The sequence below is a fragment of the Pipistrellus kuhlii genome, unplaced genomic scaffold (assembly GCF_014108245.1).
Source record: "Pipistrellus kuhlii isolate mPipKuh1 unplaced genomic scaffold, mPipKuh1.p scaffold_m20_p_5, whole genome shotgun sequence".
NCBI classification, from domain to species: Eukaryota; Metazoa; Chordata; class Mammalia; order Chiroptera; family Vespertilionidae; genus Pipistrellus; species Pipistrellus kuhlii.
The window spans coordinates 24,865,492-24,888,693 of record NW_023425551.1 but is presented as its reverse complement, the minus strand read 5'-3'; the positions used below and the strand labels follow the sequence as shown (position 1 = coordinate 24,888,693).

The 23,202-nt window shown below is 37.8% G+C and overlaps 1 protein-coding gene across 11 annotated transcripts in view; it reads left to right on the top strand.

Moving 5' to 3' along the window:
• SHPRH (SNF2 histone linker PHD RING helicase) overlaps window positions 1-15,899 on the top strand; it is a 66,583-nt gene extending 50,684 nt beyond the window's left edge. For 10 of the 11 annotated variants that reach the window (XM_045573394.1, XM_036413734.2, XM_036413733.2 and 7 more), the window contains 5 exons: window positions 4,930-5,022; window positions 5,691-5,777; window positions 6,465-6,643; window positions 11,220-11,300; window positions 12,969-15,899. In XM_045573394.1, the coding sequence (XP_045429350.1) occupies window positions 4,930-5,022; window positions 5,691-5,777; window positions 6,465-6,643; window positions 11,220-11,300; window positions 12,969-13,065 (537 nt within the window). In that variant the 3' untranslated portion in view covers window positions 13,066-15,899. Of the gene's footprint in view, window positions 1-4,929; window positions 5,023-5,690; window positions 5,778-6,464; window positions 6,644-11,219; window positions 11,301-12,968 lie in introns of those variants that run through there. The other variant, XR_006740110.1, reaches the window with a different exon arrangement.
• Window positions 15,900-23,202: the final 7,303 nt, after the last annotated feature.

Here is a 23,202-nt window from a genome sequence, read left to right as displayed (position 1 = left end):
CAGCCATGAGAGAGAATGAGATTACCTAAGGAAAGGAACATGGAAGTTAGCTTCAGATCGGGTCCTGCAAAACTCCATAGCTTTGTGAAGGTGGAATAAAGGGAGCAGGCTGAAAAAGGAGAGCTAGAAGGAGCACCTGGAGACAGCACTCCAGGCGAGTGTGCTGTCCACAGAGGCCACAGGAACACTCTGCTTTGATAAGGAGGAGACTGTCAGCACTGCCCAAATAATAGGCAGAGGTTCTACTATCAAGCAAACAAGCTGTAAGATCAGGTGTTTTTAGCCAAAAAAAAAAAAATAAAAAAAAAAATAGGCAATCTTCATTAGTCATTTTCAGAAAGGACAGGTATTTAGGACACCAGATGTGGCTGGAGAAGTGGGTGACCCAAGTGAGGTAAAGGAAAAAGGGTTCTAGAAGATGAAGCAGTGAGACCAGGATGTTGAATGGGTTGAATGGGTCCTAGTGAATAATATTTAGAGTTGGTTATACTTTATCCTACTCACCACACAAAGAACTACTTTCCTTCTCTGTCCCCCTCTCCTCCTTTCTCTCTACTCTTGTATTTATTTCTCCCTTTCCTTCTAATAAAAATGGTCTTTCTTAGCTCTTTCTTCTTTTTCTTCTGTCTCTTCCTCTGGCCTCAGGCATCCTAAGGGCCACAGATGGCATTCCTGCCTAAGAAGGGCTGCTGACTCTTAGATGAAAGCATTCACAGTACAGGAAGCAGCATATGACAGAACTGCTGTGTCAGGCCTATTACGCTGAGGTTTAGGAAGTGATCACTCTAGCTACAAGTAAACAGTACAGCTTCTGTGAAACTGAGTCATTGAACCCACCAAACCTAACACCTGTTTATCCTATGGCAGCTTTCCTAGACCCCAGGAAAGAGACTAAGACAGTTCCATTTGTTGTCCTGTTAGGACAGGGGTATCAGTGTACAGCTGTGTTCATTGTGTTCTAATTTCTTCCTGTCTTTCATGGGTTTTGATGAACACATGAATTAATTAAAGCATCTTATAAAAATTATAAGACTACAAATTTACTAAAGTTAATTTATATTTTGTCATAGACATATACATGCTTTTTTTTAATTAAATAAATGACTGAATATTTTTCCTATTATGCAAGCAAATTGTATCCCTCTTTCACATTCTCATCTTGCTTCTTGCTGCCTTTTCTGTTACCATTTGTGCCTGTCACTTCTGCCTTCTGCTGCCTGTTCCCTTTTCTTAAGTTCTGTCACATGTCTGCCCTGGTGTCTGCCACTTTGTCTTGAAGCATCTGCTTATTGTTTTCTCAGATTTTCATTGGACTCTTCTAACTATCTAAAACTCTCCCATAAAATGCTCACATCCTCTAACTAGAGTTGAGGATGTGGTCAGATATAAAATAAAGATGGCTCTATGTGAATAATGAAGGCATTATTTTGAAATTTTGTAAATATTAGTTCATACTATTCCTAAATTTAGGTTTTCTTATTATTTATTATCGAATCCCTGATTTTTATTAAACAACTCTGAGAAGTAATTTTCTTAATTTCATTACAGTTTTTATTTTATCTAAAATATTTATTTCAGTCCAGCCAGTATAACTCAGTGGTTGAGTATTGACCCATTCCTGGTCTGGATACATACCATGTTGTGGCTTGATCCCCAGTAGGCTACTGATCAATAATGTTTCTCTTTATCAGTGTTTCTATTTCTTTATCCCTCTCCCTTCTTCTCTCTCTAAAAATCAATAAAACCATATTTTTAAAATAGAACCATATTTTCACTCTAAGCCAATGGTTGATACTGTTGGACATATTAAATAATGTAATATCATACATAGTGCTTAATTATGTAGCTGATCTCAGATAAATAAATATTTAAAGAATATAAAAATGGTATTAAATAATGTAAGACTTTTTTTCTACTAGTATTTCATAATATAAGAGATTCTATAGATTGAGCATAGAAATCAAATGAATACTGAGATCAGAATGTTCTCTATAGTGGATGCTTGTAAGTTAAAGACTGTATCTGCCCTAACGACAGTATGACAGTATTCCTAAATGACCCTTGGAACCTACTGGGCATTTCACAAAGTAAACAAAATTCCCCTTGCAAGTCCTGACAACTGCCAGGCATTTTGGATACTGAAGTAGGCCTCCTGGCAGAACATAAGCCCCACGTGGCATGTTTCCTGTGTCCTATATTTGGCTAGGTTTTACACAGAGCATTTTTGTTGGTGGAAACCCTGACCCTGTAATGGACAAGGATTTTATGTCATGAGAAGTTTCTATCCAGGAGAAAATGTATTTCTATGATTTAAACCATAAATAATCTTTATGAAATTACCTTTATGAAGAGTATAAACTCTACTAAAATGTAGAAAGGACATTATTCTTGAGGTGGGAACTTTGTTTTATTTACTACTGTGTTCCCATCATCCAGAACAATGCCTGGCATGTAACAGGTGCCCATTGAGTGGATGGATAGATGGATGGATGGACAATTGTTTAGTATTTACATACTAGAGGCCTGGTGCATGAATTCGTGCACTTCTAGCCAGCTGGATCCAATGGAGCCAATCGGGCCAGGCTGGCAGGGGGGAGGGGCATATTAGCCTTTATTATATAGGGTAATATCCCTCAGACCCTTTGTGTCTAAATAAAGCTTTTACTTTTTTGCTATTGCTAACTTATCTCTTAAAAATCATTATTCAAGGTGTTTAAAAGAACAGGATAATATTTTGATGGACTTATGCACCGTAAGATTTTCCACAGCCGAGGTAGAATTTCCATTTAACTTCAATCAAGTAATATGTGAATACTTAAGAACCCAGCACTTACCCCAGGCATTTGCTTGAAAAGTATTCCCACTTTATGAGACCAGTAATACAAGTTGCATAACAGCACCAAGTTGTATGTGTCACTACCAATTTGGGTTTTTAGCATTGTGAACAGGTGCAGACAGAAATAAAACAATGTTAGCTGGTCTTAGTGGAAACTACTATGGATAGCACAAGCACATTGAGAGAGTTAGCTTTACTTCAAAAAGAAAAGTCCAGAATAAAAGTAATGGAAGTAACCCTAGCTGTTTTGGCTCAGTGGATAAAGTGTCAGCCTGTGGACTGAAGGGTCCCAGGTTCGATTCCAGCCAATGGCACATGCTTGGGTTGCAGGCTTGATCCCCAATAGGGTGTGTGCAGGAGGCAGCCGATCAATAATTCTCTCTCTCTCCCTCTCCATTCCTCTGAAATCAATAAAGAAATATATATATTTCTTATTACTTCCATATGTATAATGTAATGGAAGTAATAAAATACCAAGACAAGTGACTTCCTCTAAACTGAACAGTAGTGGGAAACATTCAAGTTATTTGCAAGTTACAAACCACCAAAGAAATCTAAAGAAAAATCTATGCTACAAAATCTTATCTTCAGGGCTATATCTATGTACAATTCTCTGGTGTCCTTTTATATTCAACTAGAGGCCCAGTGCACTGGTGGGGTCCCTCTCATAATCCAGGACCCCTCGGGGGATGTTGGACTGCCAATTTCAGTCCAATCTCTGCAGGCCAGGCTGAGGGACCCCATTGGTCACCAGTGCATGAATCCATACACCAGGCCTCTATGATGGACTTATGCACCGTAAGATTTCCCACATTGGTTATTCTCTTCCCACCCTCCCCACTTCCCTTTGAGATTCATCAGTCTATTCCATGCCTATTTGAATACAGAATGTTTCCATGCCTGTACATTAAGTGTCTGCCTTCTGGTGGTCAATGCACGACATAGCTACTGGTCGAACGTTCAGACACATAGCATATTAGCCTTTTATATATTTAGACTAGAGGCCCAGTGCACGGATTCATGCACTAGTGGGGTCCCTCAGCCTGGCCTGCATACTCTTGCAATCCAGAACCCCTCAGAGGATGTTGGGCTGCCAGTTTCAGCCCAATCCCTGCCGGCCAGGCTGAGGGACCCCACTGGTGCACAAATACATGCACCAGGGCTCTAGTATACATATTAGATCTTTTGTTAATTTCTTCCCACCCTCCTTCTTCTTACCTTCCTTCTGAGATTCCTCAGTCTGTTCCATGTATCTATGCCTGTGCATTGAGTGTCTGCTCCATGGTGGTCAGTGAGCATCATAGTGAACAGTCAAATGGTCAGACCCTTAGCTTATTAGCCTTTTATATATATAGACTAGAGGCCGTTGCACAAAATTCATGCACTGGAGGGTTGGTTCCCTCAGCTTAGCCTGCACACTCTTGCAGTCCAGGACCCCTCACTCCTTATCACCCACCTGCTCACTAATCCTTACCGCTGGCTTGCTGCTCCTTAGCACTGCCGTGGAGGCAGGAGAGGCTCCTGCCACTGCCATTGCACTCACCAGCCATGAGCCTGTCTTCCAGCTGAGCAGTGCTTCCCCTGTGGGAGTGCATTGACTACCAAGGGTCATCTCCTGTGTTGAGCGTCATCCCCGTGGTGATCATTGCATATCATAGCAACCAGTCATTCTGGTCTTTGTGCCATAAAGGTAAGGTGACAAGAGGTCCTGCTTTCAGCGGGACAGTCCCAATTTTTAACAATTTCTCCTGCGTCCCGCGTTGTTTCCAAAAATTGGGACTTTTTAAAAATGCAGCGGGACGTGAGACAAATTGTTAAAAATTGGGACTGTCCCGCCAAAAGCAGGACATCTGGTCACCTTACATAAAAGTCACTTAGGCTTTTATTATATAGATTCTCTCAGAGTGTAAATTCTATAACTTGTACACTTTTGAGGCTAAAGAAAATTCCCAGAAAATATAAAATAAAAAAAGGATAAACACCTATGTACCTATCATATAGTTTTGAAATAAAAGTGTTTTATAATGGTTTTCCCTTCTATTGTTAACTAGATTTTATTTGGTAGTAATGTGTTTTCTTCTTTGTGTTCAAAGGGTAGTCATTCTACAAAAGTGGAAGCTGTGGTCAGAACTCTGATGAGAATCCAGCTTAGAGATCCAGAAGCTAAAGCACTCGTTTTCTCAACGGTATAATGAGCATTTTCATCCTCACTGTTAACGCCAACTGGCTTTCGGTCAAATCATTTTATATCTGAGAACTAGTTATTAAAGTTTACCATAATATAGGTAGGATTTAGAATTACTGATTATTTTCTATGTCCATACTATAGAATTATTTTTATAAAAGTTTATGATGTTTCACAAGACAATCCCAATAGCAACATTTCGTGTTTTTATATTCCTTTTTCTTGGAGATTTTCTTATATTACTAATATTTTTAAAAATTGGGCTCTATAACCTTGAAAGTCTCATTTCGCAAATGAACTTAATTGTTTAAGAGAAAGATAATCAACTGAATAAAAATTCTAGTTTTCATTTTGGAAAGATAAGTAACCATATTCATTAAACCTTCCATTATTAATTTTCTATTATTTATGCTTATCTTAGTTCAGTTCTCAAAGATGATTATTTTGTTTACCCTATCTTGATCTTTAGCTAGCATTTGATTAAAAAAATAAAAACATTACCATTTCAATATAATAATTAAATAATATTGATGGTACTTTATTTAAAGGTTTTGGTTTTGTGTTTACTACTTAATTCTGAGGTACGGAAGTTATTTTGACTTAGTTCCTTTTCAATTCTCTTCATGTGAAAGCTATGTATAAATATTTTCTTATCTTATGTGTTCTTAGTGGCAAGATGTATTAGATATTATTTCAAAAGCTCTCACTGACAACAACATGGAATTTGCACAGATCAGTCGTGTGAAGACATTTCAGGTATGCCAAGATTTTCTTATGTTTTTTAAAGTGGATTCACTTGTAAATGGAAAGTTCTGTTAACTAGCTTACTTTTATTTATTGCCGTGTGTCTTGATTAATTATAAAGCAAAGTAGAGAAATTGTAGTTATTTTCTTTTTGTTCAGTTATCCCATAGCATGATCTCTTCTGACTTGAGGCACATTTCTTTAATATAACAAAAGATGGCCCACAACGTACCTTTTGAATGGACTGGGACCTCATGCCCCGGGGGTTAGGTTCTAAATTCACTGCATCAGGCACAGCTGCGTGTGGTCAGATTGTCTTCACATCACACTCAGTGCAACAACAGTGCACACCCAACAAGACAAACACACACAAAAAGACCAAGTGAACATTGAGCAGATTCATGTCGCTTATCTCACACATGCTCTAGCATATTCTTGCTCTTTTTCTCCTCTCAGCTCATACAGTTTAACTTGCATACACCACATAGTGATTCAACTAGAACTTAGGAGACACTTGTACTCATAAAGTCAAGCAATAAGTTTACATTTTCTAAAAATAGTAATTTTACATTTAATTTTCTTAGCTATTATATTCCACAGTGACCTAAATACCACTAGGCATATTTAACATAAGCTGTAATATATTGCTCTTATTTCCAACTGATCCAGCTAAAATTTAAATGTACCTTTCTTTTTTAGGAGAACCTTTCAGCATTTAAACATGATCCCCAAATCAATATTTTGCTGCTGCCCCTGCACACAGGTTCTAATGGATTAACTATCATTGAAGCTACTCACGTTCTCTTGGTGGAGCCCATATTGAACCCTGCCCATGAGCTTCAGGCCATAGGAAGGGTGCACCGAATTGGACAAACAAAGTAAGGACTTTAATATCAGTCATGTTTGCTTCAGGTTCCTGAGACCCTTCATTTGTATTCATCATAACCTATTCATTTTTAATCTTTTCCTCATTTATTAAATTTTTAAGTATTATATGACAAAGGACATTTTGAGAGATTTCCAACCCTCCCTCCTCCAAACAACAAACCCCAAAATTCTCCTAGATTTTTGTCTTTTCTCCTTCACAAACTACCCTGATATTTCATCAAGGAAGTTTCTTAAACTGCTTAAGACAACTGCAAAGTTGAAGGCATCCATCATAACTTTGGGAAGAAATGATTTTTTATTGTTTCAGGTAGTTTGCATTTAAAAGAAGGCATGTTTCATGCATGACTGAAAACAAATATCTCTCTTTAAATTCTTCCCCTTAGGAAAAGACAACCCCACTCTAAAACAAGAATACTTTTAGAGAGAATTAGATTTATTAGTAAGGCCCAAAGCAAACCTAATAGTATATATCATATGGTATGGACTACTTTATTCAAGTATCAAGATGGACCATTATTCTTTACAAGGTTTTATGTATTAGATGCCTTGAATGTTTTTTAAAAAATGCATCCATACGAAGAACTTGTTAAGTAAATATTGATTGAATACCATTGTGCTGGATAGTGAAGAGTCATGTTGAAAAAGACATAATCTGTTGCCCCCAATGAGGTTACCATGTAGTACAGGAAATGGCTGATTGAATATGTTGTAGTACAATGTGCAAAAATATAATAGAGGTACTGTGGTAATATAAAAAGGGAGTGAGCAGTTTGTGCCCTAGAGAGTCAGAAAAGGCTTTATTATATTGAATCTTGAAGGGATAATTATTTCAAAGTTGGGCTAAAAAGAGAGTCTTGTTTTCAGAAACATAGGAGAGATAACCAACATAATATTTCTAGGGACTGTAAGGAGTTTGCAGGTGCTGGGATGTAAGGTATGAGGAGAGCAATGGCAGGAGATGAGGTCTCCTGGGCTAGGCTCAGGCATATGGACTGCTCTGTGAGCAATAACTGAGAGAATAAATGCTGATTTAATTTTAAGCAAACCTTTAGCAAAATGGCAAAGTAATACAATAAAGGCAAGCTTGTTCTACAATACTACCAAGTATCATTTAAAATGCAGTTATGTCTTATTTGTTTGTTTATTTGTTTGTTTGTTAGTTTTTATGGGTTTGTTTGTTTGTTTTTATGGGTTTGTTTTGTCTTATATTTTTAAACAGCCTTCTTGTCTTATAGATGTTTCTAAAACATGCACTGGACTCTTCTCTGATGTAAGGCCACAAGTCTAAAAGAATATTTAACACTACCTGACAATTCAACCATGCTTCCCTAGTAAATAGATTGTTCTACTTTCATATATATATATATATATATATATATATATATATATATATATATATAAAATTGATTTTTCACAAAGAGGAAGAGAGAGGGATAGAGAGTTAGAAACATCGATGAGAGAGAATCATCAATCAGCTGCCTCTTGCACACCCACTACTGGGGATGTGCCCGCAACTGAGGTACATGCCCTTGCCCAGAATCAAACCCGGGACCTTTCAGTCAGCAGGCCGACGCTCTATCCACTAAGCCAAACCGGTCCTGGCAGATTGTTCTACTTTCTAAGGAGACTATCTTAAGTCTTCTACATCTTCCTCCTCCCCTTTGACAATGATCTAGCCTCATCCAGGGAAATCAGATACAATCAGATTAGAAGTGCCTCCTCTTTCCATCACCAACTTGAACAGTCTCCTATATCGATATCTTCATACTTCATTCAGTGAATTTATATTGAGCACCTTTCTGCCAGGCACATTTCTGGGTGCTTGAGATGCCCTTACTGGGGCTTAAATCTAACTAAAAAAGTTAGAGAAGCAGATGATAAGGTGGGGGTATAGCTCAGTGGTAGAGCATTTTACTGTAGAGAAGCAGATGATAAACAATAAGCATAATAAGGAAAGTATATAGTGTGTTAGGAGTTAGAAAAGTAGACCTGGGTAAGGAGGATAGAGTGCAGGTGGCTGGCCAGGACGGCCTGGGGGTCTTATGGAGAAGGTAATATCTGAACCAAGATGAAAAGTGAGATAAAGAAAGCCCAGCAGATACCTAAGTGAAGACTGTTTATGTAGACAATACACTCAGTGCAAAGGCCCTTTGTCAGGAGTATGCCTGGTGTGTTTCAGGAATAGGAAGGAGCCAGAGTTGCTGAAGTAGAGGGAGCAAAGAGAAGAGAAATAGGAGATGAAGTCAGAGAGCTTGGCTGGAGGGCTATGTGTGTGTTTGGGGGCCATTGGAAGGCTTTGAGCAGAGGAGTGACATGAGCTAATGTAAGTGTTGAAACAGTCATTACAAATATCATGTTTGGGCATTGGGAGGAGGTGGGAGCATAAGGGAGACTAGTTAGAAGGCAATTGCAGAGAATTGAAGGTAATCTGGACCATGTTAACAGTAGTGGAAATGGTGAAACGTGGTCAATTATGGATTTATTTAAAAAGTAGAACAAGTAGTATTTGTGAACAGACTGGGCATGGTGTGTGAGTCAGGTTAACACATGGTTTTGGCCTGGACAATCGAAGGATGAAGCAGCTTTCCATGGGCCTGGGTAAAACTATAGGACTTGGGGAGGGAACAACAGAACTTTATTGTAGATATAAATTTGCGATGTTATTAGACATCCAAATGGAAATGTCTGTTCTGTAATTAGATATAGATGTCCAATGTTCAGGAGAATAGTCTGAACTGGAGAAATACATCGGGAAGCCACCAGAATATAATAGTGTTTTAAGTCTTTAGACTAAATGTGGTTACCAAAAGAGAGATAGAGAGGAGCAAGGATGAAATTCCAGAGCATCCCAAACTTTAAGGCTCTAATTATCTCTAAGAGAAGAGGAGAAAACTAGCAAAGAGGATAAAGATCAAATAGTGCATTAAAAAGAAAACTGGGAGATGTCCTGGGAGCCAAGTAAAGAATGTAACTTAAGAAGGGGAATACAATCCACTGTGTCATGTAACTGTCCAAATGTCAAGTAAAGTAAGGATTGAGAATTGATCCTTAGACTTAGCAGCATGGAGATCAAAACCAGTTTGGGTGGAGTAGTGGAGGCGAGGGCCTGGTGTGAGTGTAAAATACAATAAGATTTTATTTATTTATTTATTTATTAACAAACACTTTTATCAGAGAGAGGGGTTAAGTAACTTGTCCAGGGTCACATGTCTAGTAAAAGTGGTGGCAGGTATCAAACAGCCATTCTACCTCAGCACTCCATGCTTTTAACCACAATGCACTGCAGACTATAGAGCTGGTGTGACTAGTGTGAGGAGTTTTTCTGCAGAGAGAAGAGAAAAGAGTGGGGTCAAGAGAGGTGTGTTATTTTTCTCTTGTTATATGAGAGAAATAATAGGAGAATGATGCATTAGAGACAGAAAAACTAATGAGGCAGGAGTTAGGGAGAATGCCTTCGAGTGGGCAAGAGGTGTAATTCTCAGTATAGAGATGGTTTTAGGCAGAAGCGCAGATGGTTCATCCGTAGTAATAGGGAAGCTCAGTATATTCTAGACATGTCCCTTTGGCTCCTGTCCCAGATACATCTGTCTACTTCTATCTCTGTACCTGGATCTGTGGATGTTACATCTCCCCTGGATGTCTTGAGATTAACATGGGCAAAACAAAACTATTCCTACTGCCCTGCCACTGCCCCAGAACTGCCCCATCATAGAATAAGACCCTATTATCTGTAGTTTCTGAAACCAGAAATCTAGGAGTCTTCCATATTTCTCTTTTCATACTCATATCCGGACATCAGTTCAGTCTTGTCAACTCCACCTCCCCCAAAATATTTCAAATCTACTGACTGCTTACTACCTTTGATAATACAACCAAGGTCCCTCCTACCCTCTTATCTGGCCGACTGCAGAACTTAACTGGTTCCCTGTCTCACTCTTGCTGCCTACCAGTTCAACCTGCACCGCAGCCCACAGGATTCTGAAGTAGAATCAGGTGAACTCAAATCACCCATAAAACCCACTTGTGGATTCCTACTATAACCATAATATAACCCAAATTCCTGCTATATCCCACCAGACCTGTGCTCTGGCCTGTGCCCACCTCTCCAGTCTCCCTTTCACCTCTACCCCGAGGTTATAGTCTGTTTCTGCCACTGTAGCCTTCTTTCTGCCTCTCGAACATTTAAGCTTGTGCCAATCATGTTCTTTTCTGGGGCTTTGCATTTATTTACTATTTCTTATGTTGGGATACTCTCCCCACTCCTCCTTTGCTTAGTGGCCTCATTACCATCAGTCATGTTTCAACTCATGTCAGCCTCTTCCTGATATTATCTGTTCCCTGAAAATACCATAGTTGTTTATGTGTTCATTTAAATGTGAGTTCATTAAGATTAAATAGTTCATTTTATTGACTGCAAAACCACCACCACCGTTTCTTCCCCTTCCCCCCAGCACCTTGGTTACTACCCACCAACTGACTGATGGTATAGCATGTACAAAACGAAGTTTGTTTGTTCCCATTAGTTTTAAGATGTTTTTAAACTTGTAATTGTTATGTATTTCCTAGACCTACGATTGTACACAGATTCTTGATTAAAGCAACAATAGAAGAAAGAATGCAAGCAATGCTGAAAACTGCTGAGAGGAGGTAGGTGACAGTTTACTTAGTGGATGGGGAAGTTTTTCTATTTATAAAAGTTGTATATGTGTTTGGAGCTTCTTCACTTAGATGATTACTTAGTCAACAAAAAGATAGAAATGCTAATATTTTTTAAAAGTAAGGTATGGCATTTTACCTAGTCAAAATTTTTCAGTTAATGTTTATTGTATATTTGACTTAACGATTTAATAGGAAGTGTAATGTATTAAAATGTTTAAACTATTCTCCTTTTCTTTGCCACAGTAGACTTTTAAATGATATCCATCTTCATGCCCCACCTAAAAGCCTTGGTCTGATGTCTGTAAAATGACACTGACATGCTGCTTGCACTTCCCATGTGTTAGTCACACACACACACAGGAAGGTCTGGACTTAAAACTCTGCTGGTAATTATGGTGTTAATTCCAAAGGTGGAACAGCAGCAGAGACCAAAGCAGCCTTAATTTCAAAAACTCAGCTTTAGAATCCTAAAACTTCCTAATATTTATTCCATAACTTGTGTTCTTTGAAGTCATTTGAAAACATAAACAAATGCTTTACTGCATCCTCATGAGATAGGTGTGATTGGAAGATACACACAGTAGAGATGGGGGGACTTTGCATAGTTGGCAAAGAAGCAGTTTGAAGCCAGACACTGTCTTCCATCGGTGTTTAAGGGAAGGAAGGAGGTGACTAGCAGAGTCTTTGCCTCAAACATGAGGCTTTTTGTTGTTGTTTCCATACATAACAATTCAGTGATTATATTTAAGCTGCTTCAATAAAATAGCAATTAGAAAATTTGTTGAATTTTTCTTGAAACAAATTAACTTGAGATAGTAAGAAGGTAAATTGTAAGGTGAAGCCTTAGTAACAGTAGGGCAGTTTTCGTTTCTTTGTTTTATTAATTGTGCAAAGAAAAAGCATTTTATGACAAATAATATATAGAAGTCTTCACTAATTTTAACAATATGTAAAAATGTTCCCATTACCTACTTTCTTCTGGGAGTTTCTTATGACGCAGGTATAAAAATTGGAGGAAAATAGTCCTTATAAATATTACTAAAGGCCCAGTGCAAAAAATTTGTGCACGGGACGGGGGTCACCTCAGCCCAGCCTGCACCCTCCAATTCGGGACCCTTCTGGGGATCAGGCCTAAATCAGCAGTAGGACATCCCTCTCATAATCCGGGACCACTGGCTCCTAACTGCTCACCTGCCTGCCAGTCTGATCACCCCTAACCTGGCCTGATTGCCCCTAACTACCTCCCCTGCAGGCCTGGTTGCCCCCAATTGCTCCCCCACCAGCCTGGTCACCCCCAACTGCCCGCCCCCCCCCACGCAGTCCTGGTAGCCCCACACAGCCTGCTCTTCAGTCATTTGCTCGTCCCTCACTAACCCCTTTGCCGGCTTCGTCGCCCCACGCAGCCTGCTTGTTCATTTGTTTGGTCATCCCTCACTAACCCCCACTGCCAGACCCACTCAGCCTGCTGTTGGGTCGTTACTGTAAGGGCATTCTGACCAATTTGCATATTACCCTTTTATTAGTATAGATGATATAATATCATTATAGTCTTATTATATATTATAGTATTATAAGGCTAGAGCAATAGATAAGAGAAATGAAATCATTTACTCCTGGGATTTCTTTCTGACTCTGCTCACCTGGAAAATCCTGCAGTCACACCAGCTCATCGGGGAAGCATCCAGAGGCCTCTGTCTTGACTGTGGCTGATCTGGCAGACCTCTTTACCAAAGACACTGAAGAACTTGAATGAAGTGCACCTGATTCAGTCTGCAAACGTCAATGTATTTAAAAACTGCCGTAGCTTGTAGAGCAAAGTTACAAGTAAACTATCCACTAGATGTCAGTATCCACTGTTCTTAGGCAAATGAATTTCCTTCTTTTCCAGTTGTACAGTGTCCCATAGTCATGGAGCCCTTTTCAATATGCTGTTTCCAGAAGATCTGTAAAGGTTTTAATTTTTCACTCCTAATAAAACATTTATTTTTGTTCTGAAGAATATCTATATCTGAGTGAATGAAGGCAGGTACTATGTACATTTCTTTTGATAAGGTCAGTCTTAAAAAGAGTTGGAACACGAGAAAAGTAAACTAGCCTAGTTTTGTAGGACCTGGTTGTACAACCAACACAAATCTCACTTTTGAATGGGCCTTCATTATCTTTAGCACATAACTCAGCAATATCTTGTAAGTACTATTTTTAGTAGATAATGAATTATATTAACTCCTAGATATTTAAGTAGGTTTCGACTGTAACTCCATACATAGTAACTATAGTACTACAACTCCTAACAATAACTTAATATTAGGCAATTATTTCTTTTCTCTGTATCTTGCCACGAAAATTTGAAACACTTTTCCTGTTTCTATTACATGTTAAGTAGTGTCAATGTATGCATTTTACTTTAAATAGGGCTTCTAAATGTATTAATGTTTATCTTAAAATTAATATGCTTTCTCTACTTGTATTTTTTTTCTTATTCAGTTTTACATGTTTTAAGATTAATATACCTGTAAATATCACAATTTTTGTACCTTTAGTTCTTATTATGACATGGAAATATGGCAGGTTTTTTAATAATCATTACTATACTGATGTCTTGCATTCCTTTTCTTTCCCGTGTTCTTGTATATGTAACTAGATTTTTAACCAGAAATATCTAAATTTGTGATCCGTTTTGTTATTTTTCCCCACTATTATCTCAAGGACCAGTATTTTATCTTTGAAACGTGAGAATATCATATTTACATCAGCAAATAATTGCAAGTGCTAATAACTTATTGTTTCTTCTTCTGTGAAGAATTAATGGATTTTAAAATTGGTAACTAAAGAATAGTAGCTTATTATATTCCAGCCATTTGATATAATACAAATGCTCCTGTTTTGTTTTGTTTTGTTTTCTTTGAGCCTTCAAAGTTTTAAATGACCCTCAGGACTCATTAGCTTCTACTTAGCAACACAGAAAAATGTAATGGAAACATCCCCTGAATCACAATTGTCCGAGATGCTCTGGTGCTTAGTTAAGTTTCTTTTTCTATGTTTGAGATAATTTAGCTGAAGAAACACATTTTTGGTGCTTATTCTTCAGTGAAGGGAGATATCCACTGATTCTTTTATATGAGATTAAACAGAACTATTATTTTTATAGCTCTTTGCATGTTACAAAGAGCTTTCCTGTACATGCATGTATTTAATTTGCCCAACAATCTTGTGAAGTTGATATGATGAACATCATTCCTATTTTAAAGGAGAACTGAGGTTCAGAAAATTGAGAAATGTGCCTATGATACATACCAGTTAGATCATGCAGCTCAGGTCCCCTGACTCCAGATCTCACGTTCTTCCTCTTACTCATCTGTTACACTGAGATTCAGATGCCCATGGTTATAATTAATGATGAGCAGATTAGCATTTCTGTTTGTTTCCTAGTATTCCTTTTGAGCTAAAATTATAGGAGAAGCAATTTGATATGCTCCAATTTTGTAAAAAATATCTCTATATACATACATAAATATGCCTGTGTGTTAGAAGAAAAACTGCTCTTATTTATTTCTGAAGCTATCATCAATTAAATAAATATTTTAGTGGAAGTTGCAATTTGGGGATTTGTTTAATTTCTAAGCTGTAGAACATACAGTGTGGTTTTATTTGTTTGGATTTTGTGTGTGTGTGTGTGTGTGTGTGTGTTTTGTTTTTTGGTTTGGTCTCTCAACAAAAGATGTCAAATTATTTATACTGCAGAATTGTTTATGGTGCAGACATTTGTTATTTCTTTAAAACAGTTGTGATAATTCTTCCAAATAATTGTCCAAACAAATACAGAACTAATCCCCACACTTGGCTGCAAACAAAGAACTTTTTTATTTTCTTCTTCCATCATTTTATATTCTCTGAAATATCACTGCTTATAAATAGTTGTTCATAAATGGGTTCTGTGCTAATGCAGCAGGGAGAAATAGTGAGATCATTCCAGTCCTTAGGGAGCTTACAGCATGTTGGACCTACAGAACCATTTTCTCTTAAGTGAGTCGGTGAGCTTATAAGACTGAAAATACTTCTTTACATACAATGGAAAATACATGTGCCATAATCTTTCTAATTCCATAATCTTTTGCTTCAAACCCATGAGCTTTACTTTGTTTATTGCAGCTTCAACTTTCCTCTTTGTATGTGCTTTTAGCAGCATGATCCATGCATTTGATTTTAACGATTGGTCCCTTCCCTATCACATTAATAACAACAAACTAAAAACTCCTGACATAATAACTCAACATGTAAAAATCACAAATACTTTACAAGTAATTATTATGCCTAACAGTACTTATCAAAATATTTAGGCACTGAATTTGGCAATGTGAGATTAATCATCACCTCAAGCTACCCTTTCAAGTGGACAAAGGAAGAAACATGTCCCTGAAATCTTTTCCCTGCCGTCATTTGCCAGTCCTCCCAAGATTTAGTGTGCTAGAGTTCTTTATAGTTATGAACTTCAAAGGATAATCTGTAAGAAATGCAAAATCACCTATTCTAAATGACCTCAGGTTTAGTTAAGTTGGGGAAAACATATCTTTCAGTTCTTCTAGAATTTAAATAAAAACCTACAATAATATGCCATTTTTAAAATTTTAATTGGCATGTCAATGTAAAAGTGAAATGTCATTAAAACAGTGCAGTACAAGCAATGCATTTTAAGTCTGGCTACTTTGATAAAGGAAATTTCTTCAAAGTAGGATCAATTAACTCAACATTTTATAAAATTTATGATAATCTCCATATACTTCTGTTACACTGTGGAGAATGCAACCACTTACAAGTATTCTTTTGGAGGGAGGACCGTATGAGAAGTTGATAACCCCAAAAGGAATTCAACTCTCATAGGCATGTGGTGTTAATAGAGGTGTCCAAAAGTTTGTGTACCCAACGCTTTAAAAAGGCCAATATTCAATATGTCAAAGTTTGGAGTAATGACGGATTTATTGATTGAGAAGGCACCTACTCGAGAAGATGAGTTCTTCAAATCCATCTAAAGCAAGCACAAAGTCAGGCTTTCTTTAAACTCAGGGAAGAGAAAATGAGAGAGGCTGTTTTTGTAAATCTCAAGCCCACCACTGAATTCCTCTAATGATTATCAAATCTAAAGAAGGCCATGGGAATAATACAGGCCCAACCAAGATAGCACCTGAGACACCAAGCATTTCACACAGTTATAGAGCAGAAAAGTGTCTCCTACAGAAAGTAGCTTGAGACCTTGGCAGAGACCAAAAGGACCATCTCTAGCCTCCCTTCCCTTCATCAGCATTTCAGGGGCTAGCTCTGTATCTTGTCTTTGAAGGCCCTGCACCATCTGTTGTGTCCTATCCCATTATTTAATATCCATGACTCTCAAGACTGATTTTGTTCATTGAAACTGAATTTGTTATATTGAAACCAAATCTTTTATACTGTTCCTTATGCTTTTTTCCCTTGCAAAATAGAAATAAAATTTATCCTCCATAATCTGTGTGATGATCCTTTATACAGGTGACCATGGTTATTAAATTGTTCAGTAACATTTTATTGCTGCCTATCCAATATTCCATCTCTTCCAGCCTTTTCTTAAAGGTCTTTCTCTTCAAATTCCTTAGGTATTTTTCTCTCCTCGAAACCTGCTCTTATGCTCCTCACCGCTGATAGAACCTATTTCAGGAACAGTTTTGTGCCAGTACATATTTTTGACCTGTGGGATTTTTTTTTTTTTTTTCCAGCTCTGTATGATTCACAGTTCAGATCACTGACCCCGCCAGTGCCTTGCAGAACAAATATTTGTATCTAAATTTCCTTTGAAATTGAGTGTCTCCTCACTTTATTAATGATTTATTTAGCATATATCTACTGAGATTACTGTTTGTTCTGACCAAATAACTGAATCGATACCTCCTCCCCTGGGAACTGACCTTTAGACCACTTCACAACTGACATTCCCTTTCACTTAGACCACATTCCACTTGCTAAGACTATTTCCCCTCTGGACTTTCCCAGGATCCAGACCTGCCCAGAGAGTTCACCACTGAAAAAGCCTGTCTAAAATCCTTTAAAAATCTCTGACTCCCAGTCCCAGAATGCTGGCACCATTTGTGGGCTCAGCCCATTTGGTCTCCAGATATAAATTTATAATCCCTCACCACTTTTGGCTCATGTGTACCTCCTTCAGCAACCCTAACAATCACCTGTGTTTATTTTCTTTCAAGACCATCTAGTTTATGTTTACCTCATCTGTAATTTTGTCCTCAGACCTACAAAGGCACTTCAGTCCCATGTCACCCAGCTTCTGACAATCCAATAAATGCTACATCCAGTTATTTTCCCAGATTCTTCAAAAATATTTTCATTGACTAAGATGAGAGCATTACGTACTGCCTGTTGATCATGTTAAATATATTTTCTGCCCTAACTGGTTTGGTTCAATGGGTAGAGGGTCGGCCTGCAAACTGAAAGGTCCCAGGTTTCATTCTGATCAAAGACGTGTACCTTGGTTGCAGGCACATCCCCAATAGGAGGTGTGCAGGAGGCAGCTGATTGATGTTCCTCTCGTTAATGTTTCTAACTTTCTCTTTCCCTCTCTATAAAAAAAATCAATACATATGTGTGTGTGTGTGTGTGTGTGTGTGTGTGTATGTATGTATATATATTTTTTTCCTTTGTCACAGAACAGTATCTTTGATAAATGAAAACCTATGTTTTAAATGGTAATTCTTTATTATATCAGAATGTTTATAAATGATTAGCTATTAAAAAGTTAAGCATCATTGTGGAATGTTGTAATAAGTTCTATGTACATTTTTATTGATTATAGTCCAGGGCCTAATCTAGAAAGAAATCTATCCACTCAGCAACAGCAATAGATGCAGGCTTAGTGGACTTTGTATAATAGAATGCTATTTAATTTTGCATCTTACACTTTGTATAAATATTTCTTCATATGTATGTAAAAGGACGGGTACTGTGTGACTGCTGACCACAGAGATAATGGTTACCTGTGATGAGTTGCCTTGGTTAGGTGGTAGTATCAGTTACTCAAACACTAGTCTAATCTAGATGTTGTGAAAGTGTTCTGTAGATGTGATTAAAGTCCATAATCACTTAGCCTTAAGAGATATTATTCCAGGTGGCCTGGGGGTGGGGAGAAGAGTGGGGGAGGGAGCTTGATTCAATCAGTTGAAAGGCCTTTTAGGAGCAGAAGTCAAACTCCCGGGAAGAAGCAATTCCACCTGCTGACTGCAGCTTCCGCTCATGCCTGGGAGTTCCAGCCCCCCTTCCTGATGGCCTGCCCTGTTTATTTAGGACATACTTAGCCAGCCCCCCACAATCATCTATCAATGTCCTGCAATAAATCCCTTAACATATATATCCTACTGGTTTTGTTTTCTCTGGTTGAACTCTGACTCATACACCACCCTTGGAGAAGCTAATTGGTGATACTGTTTATGCTGCCACTTTTAAATAGCATTGCCATGTTTCTAAGAACACCAAAAATGTTTAGACATAACCTAAACATGTAAAGAATCATGATTACACACAGATGAGAGAGAGAGAGAGAAAGAGAGAAAGCTTTTGAAATGAATAGCATTGGTGTTCATTAGTAGCCTCCAATGTATATGCACATTCCAGGAATAGGCAGGGTGTGGAAAAAACAGATATTGGAACTGATTTTTAGTGGGGCATTATTTGTAAAAGAGAAATTAAGTTTATTCTTATTTAATATGCAGATCAATACTAACACCTTTATTCCCATCCTCTTAGATAGTAGTCATGTGTTGCCTTGGTAAGTGGATATGGAAGTTACTCATATCCTCTATCAGGCAAAGAAGGTATGATGAAGAATTTCATCCTTGTTTCAAGATGTCAATGAGAAGGGACCTATAGCAGCCAGTACAATTTTGATTACCCATGAGAAAGGAATTTTAGAATGCAAATGAGTTCTCAAAGGAGATTTTAAGAAAATCTAGGATTTTTTCAAGTACAAGTGAACTTTTTAAGACTCATTGAGTCCTGTGGTTAAAAAAAAAAAAAAGAAAGAAAAGAAAAGAAAACTAAAACCATGGTATTTTCCATTTTAGACTCTTTCCTTTTTTCCAAAATACATGGTTGTTAAGTTCCAGAATTTCTTTAGCCATGTGAATAACAAATACCAAAAGAGTAGGCTGCTATTTCCTCTTCTAAAAAGTTAGTAGACACAGAAATTGCAACTATTTCTTTCTAAAAATTTATCAAGCATGTTAATGAATTCAGTAGAAAAGGCATTACCTTCCCAAGAGGTGTGCAGTAAGTTCTTGTTGGACTTCATTGGTTGAAATAACTAACAAAACAAAGTTGTGTGGGTTACTAAAACATTTGCAAACATCCTGTCCACTATGGAGACCTAGTTGATAAACACTGAGATGTCATTTAAGATTTCTCCTGTAACTGTACTAACTATGTTTCATACTTAACAAAACTGTTTGTTTCTTATTCTTGGATTTAGCTATCAGTACCTAAGTGTTGCACGGATTGTATTTTGACTAACTTCTATCTCCAAGACTTATTTATTATTCCCTAAAGCTGTTTTTTTCTTCTGGACTCCTGTGAATCCAGCCGCCAAGGAAAGTGGTGGCTTTGCCCTGAAATCACACGGCAACTTTAGCATCAGTCAGTGGATCCCAGGTCTAAAGGGACAGTGACCCAGATGAGCAGGTCATCCAGCAAAATAATTACATAGTGTTACCGTGTTTCTCTTGTATTAGACAAAATCATAGGTTGTTTTTCTCTTTAGTTGGAAGCGAATTCAACCTTTAAAAGCACTGGTATTCAACAATGAAAACACAACCCAACACAAAAAATGGATGTTTTTAATTGAACTATTTTTATTTTAAAATGATGTTGAAAGCATAAGAAATCTAAAAGTTCTATAATATTACTCCCAAAAATTGTAATTTCTATCTAAACTAAACGTGTGCCTTCAAAAATGATTATCAGGTAGTCAAGAAAAACAGTAGCCATTTTAATCTTCCCTTACTGAGGAATAATTGACAAACATAATTTTTAATATTTAAAATATACAAATTGGTGATTACACACATTATGAAATCATTACCAAGATCAAAATAGCACATCCATCCTCTCACATAGTTAAGAATTTTTTCTGTGTGGTAAGAAGGCTTAAGATCTCAGCAGGTTTCAAGGATACAATACTATGTTATTAACTATAGTCACCACTCTGTACATTAGAGCCTCAGAACTTGGTCATCTTATATGTGAAAGCTTGTACCCTCCGACCTATATCTCCTCTCTGAAAAAGATATATGAGTGGCTGAAAGCACATGGAAAAAAAAATGATCAGCATTAGTCACTAGGGAAATCAAATCAAAAGCATCAGAGGGGTTGAGAAAGGGGAGACAGGGATGAAGAATCAGAACACTGGATTTGTAGGGCAGTGAAACCATTCTGTATGATAATACAATATAAAGGTGGATAAATGTTATTAAACATTGTCAAAACTTATAGAGTGAACACTAAGACTGAACAATAATGTAACCTATGGACTTTGAATAATGATGGTGTCAATATAGTTTCAATTGTAACAAATAACAAGGTTACCACTCTGGTGCAGGATATGGAAAGGGTGGGGCACATAGGAGATATACATATATATGAACTATACTTTCTGCTCAATAAAGAGACTAAAAAAGTCAAATCTACTGAAAAAACACACACAGTGAGAGACCATTTCACACCCACTAGATGACTATAATCAAGACAATGGCAAGTTTGGGCAAGGATATGAAAAATTGGAACCCTCATACATTGTTGGTAGAAAGGTACAATAGTCGTACAGCCATTTTAGAAAGCATTTTGTCCATTTCTTAAAAAGTTAAACATACAATTACTGGCTATTACCACTCCTCTGTGTTTACTAAAAAGAAGAGAAAAGGAAAGACTTGTATATGAATAGTCTGGTAGTTCCACAAATTATTAAATACAGAGTTACCAGGTGACCCAGCAATCCTACTCCTATGCATATACCTGTATAAGCTCAAGCTGTCATCATATATATATATATATATATATATATATATATATATATATATCATAGATTGGGTGATTTAAACAGCAGAAATTTATTTCTCACAATTCTGGAGGCTACAAGTCAAAGATCAAGGTGTTGGTCAGTCTGATTTCTTCTGAGGCCTCTCTCCTTGGCTTGTGGACAGCTGCCTTCTTGTGTCCTCACATAGTCTTGCCTCTATGTGCATCCAACTCTGGTGTCTCCCTTCTTAAGAAACATCCAATCCTGTAAAGAACTTTTATGAACCCAACTGACAATTGCCAGAAAGCAAAATCTCAATCAATTCAGAAAATGTTGTGAAGAATGGCAGTTTTGCAGTTTATTTTATACACTAGAGACCTGGTGCACAGATTTGTATACTGGTGGGGTCCCTTGGCCTGGCCTGTAGGAATTGGGCCAAAATCGGCTCTCCGACATCCCCTGAGGGGTCCTAGATTGCAAAAGGGTGGAAGCCAGGACGAGGGACCCCACTGATGCACGATCAGGGCCCGGGAGGGATATACTTCAGGGTGTGTCCAGCCCATCTTGCCCAGTCCCAATTGGGGCTAATTGGGGCCAGCCGGCCCAGGAGGGACAGTGGGAGGTTGACTGGCCAGGGAAGGGCCACGGGAGGCCTCCAGGGCATGTCCAGCCTGTCCCACCCAGTGCCGATAGGCCAGACCCCAGCTAACCTACTGGCTGGAGCATCTGCCCCTGGTGGTCAGTGTGTGTCATAGTGACTGGCCGAATGGTCAGACACTTAGCAGAATAGGCTTTTATTACATAGAATTGGAATCAAAGGAGGAGACATAAGGAGGGTTACATCAAGTCTATTGGTGGTAGACTAAGGACAGGAGAAAGCAAAGTGGGGACAATATGGAATTGGGTAAAATGTAAAACACATACTTCTCTTACATTAGTGGGTACAGCAAAACTAATGGCGTTTAGGGCACATAGAGATGCTGTGCTGGAACAAGATAACAATGAGGGGTTCTATGGTCCTGTGCTCTGGTGCACGGTATGTTATCTTAACCACAAAAAGAAAATAGATGGACTTATGGTGAAGATTGGCCTTTGACAAGCAAGCCAAGCGATAGGCTAAAACATGACTTGATTTTAGGTAAGATTTCATATGTTAAGACCATCCTATGTGGTTACTTTTGATCTCTGAGTTTGTAAAGCCTGTCATGCAAACCTCCCCTGAGCCTGTCAGGTTTAGTATAAGTACCCTTTTTAGTATACAATACTGTCATATTGGATTGGGGCACCACCCTAAGACTTGTTCTTAGCGTCATTTACAATCGATAAAAGTAGGAGCAATCCAAATGTCTATCAAATGATAAAGGATAAACGTAAGTTAATGCATACTTACAATGAAATACTATTGTAACATAAAAACAAATGATGTGCTGCTATACGCTACAAAGATTAGGACTTTACATAAGAATATTGTATAAATTAATGAATCTTAGAAGGACAGTAGTGGTCTTTGTTTTATGTCTAAGAATTCTATGCGTTGTTTAGTCATTTCAATCCCACGGCTCTCTTCTATTGTCAGTTACAGCCAGCAATGTCAGATGCTACAACATTTTAGCTGTGGCTGCTAGATATCAAAGAGATTCACAGGCCCCAAGTACAATATTCTCTACGATGTGTGACTGATTTTTAAGACCATCTGTCTCATTTTAATCTGGAACAGGCTCTGCCAGAGCTTTTGCATGCCAAGTGACTTTTTAAGAATAAACACGCCCATAAAACCATGCTGTTAAAAACTGTTTTTAAAATATATTTTATTGAAATATAATTCACATACTGCAAAATCTAGCAATT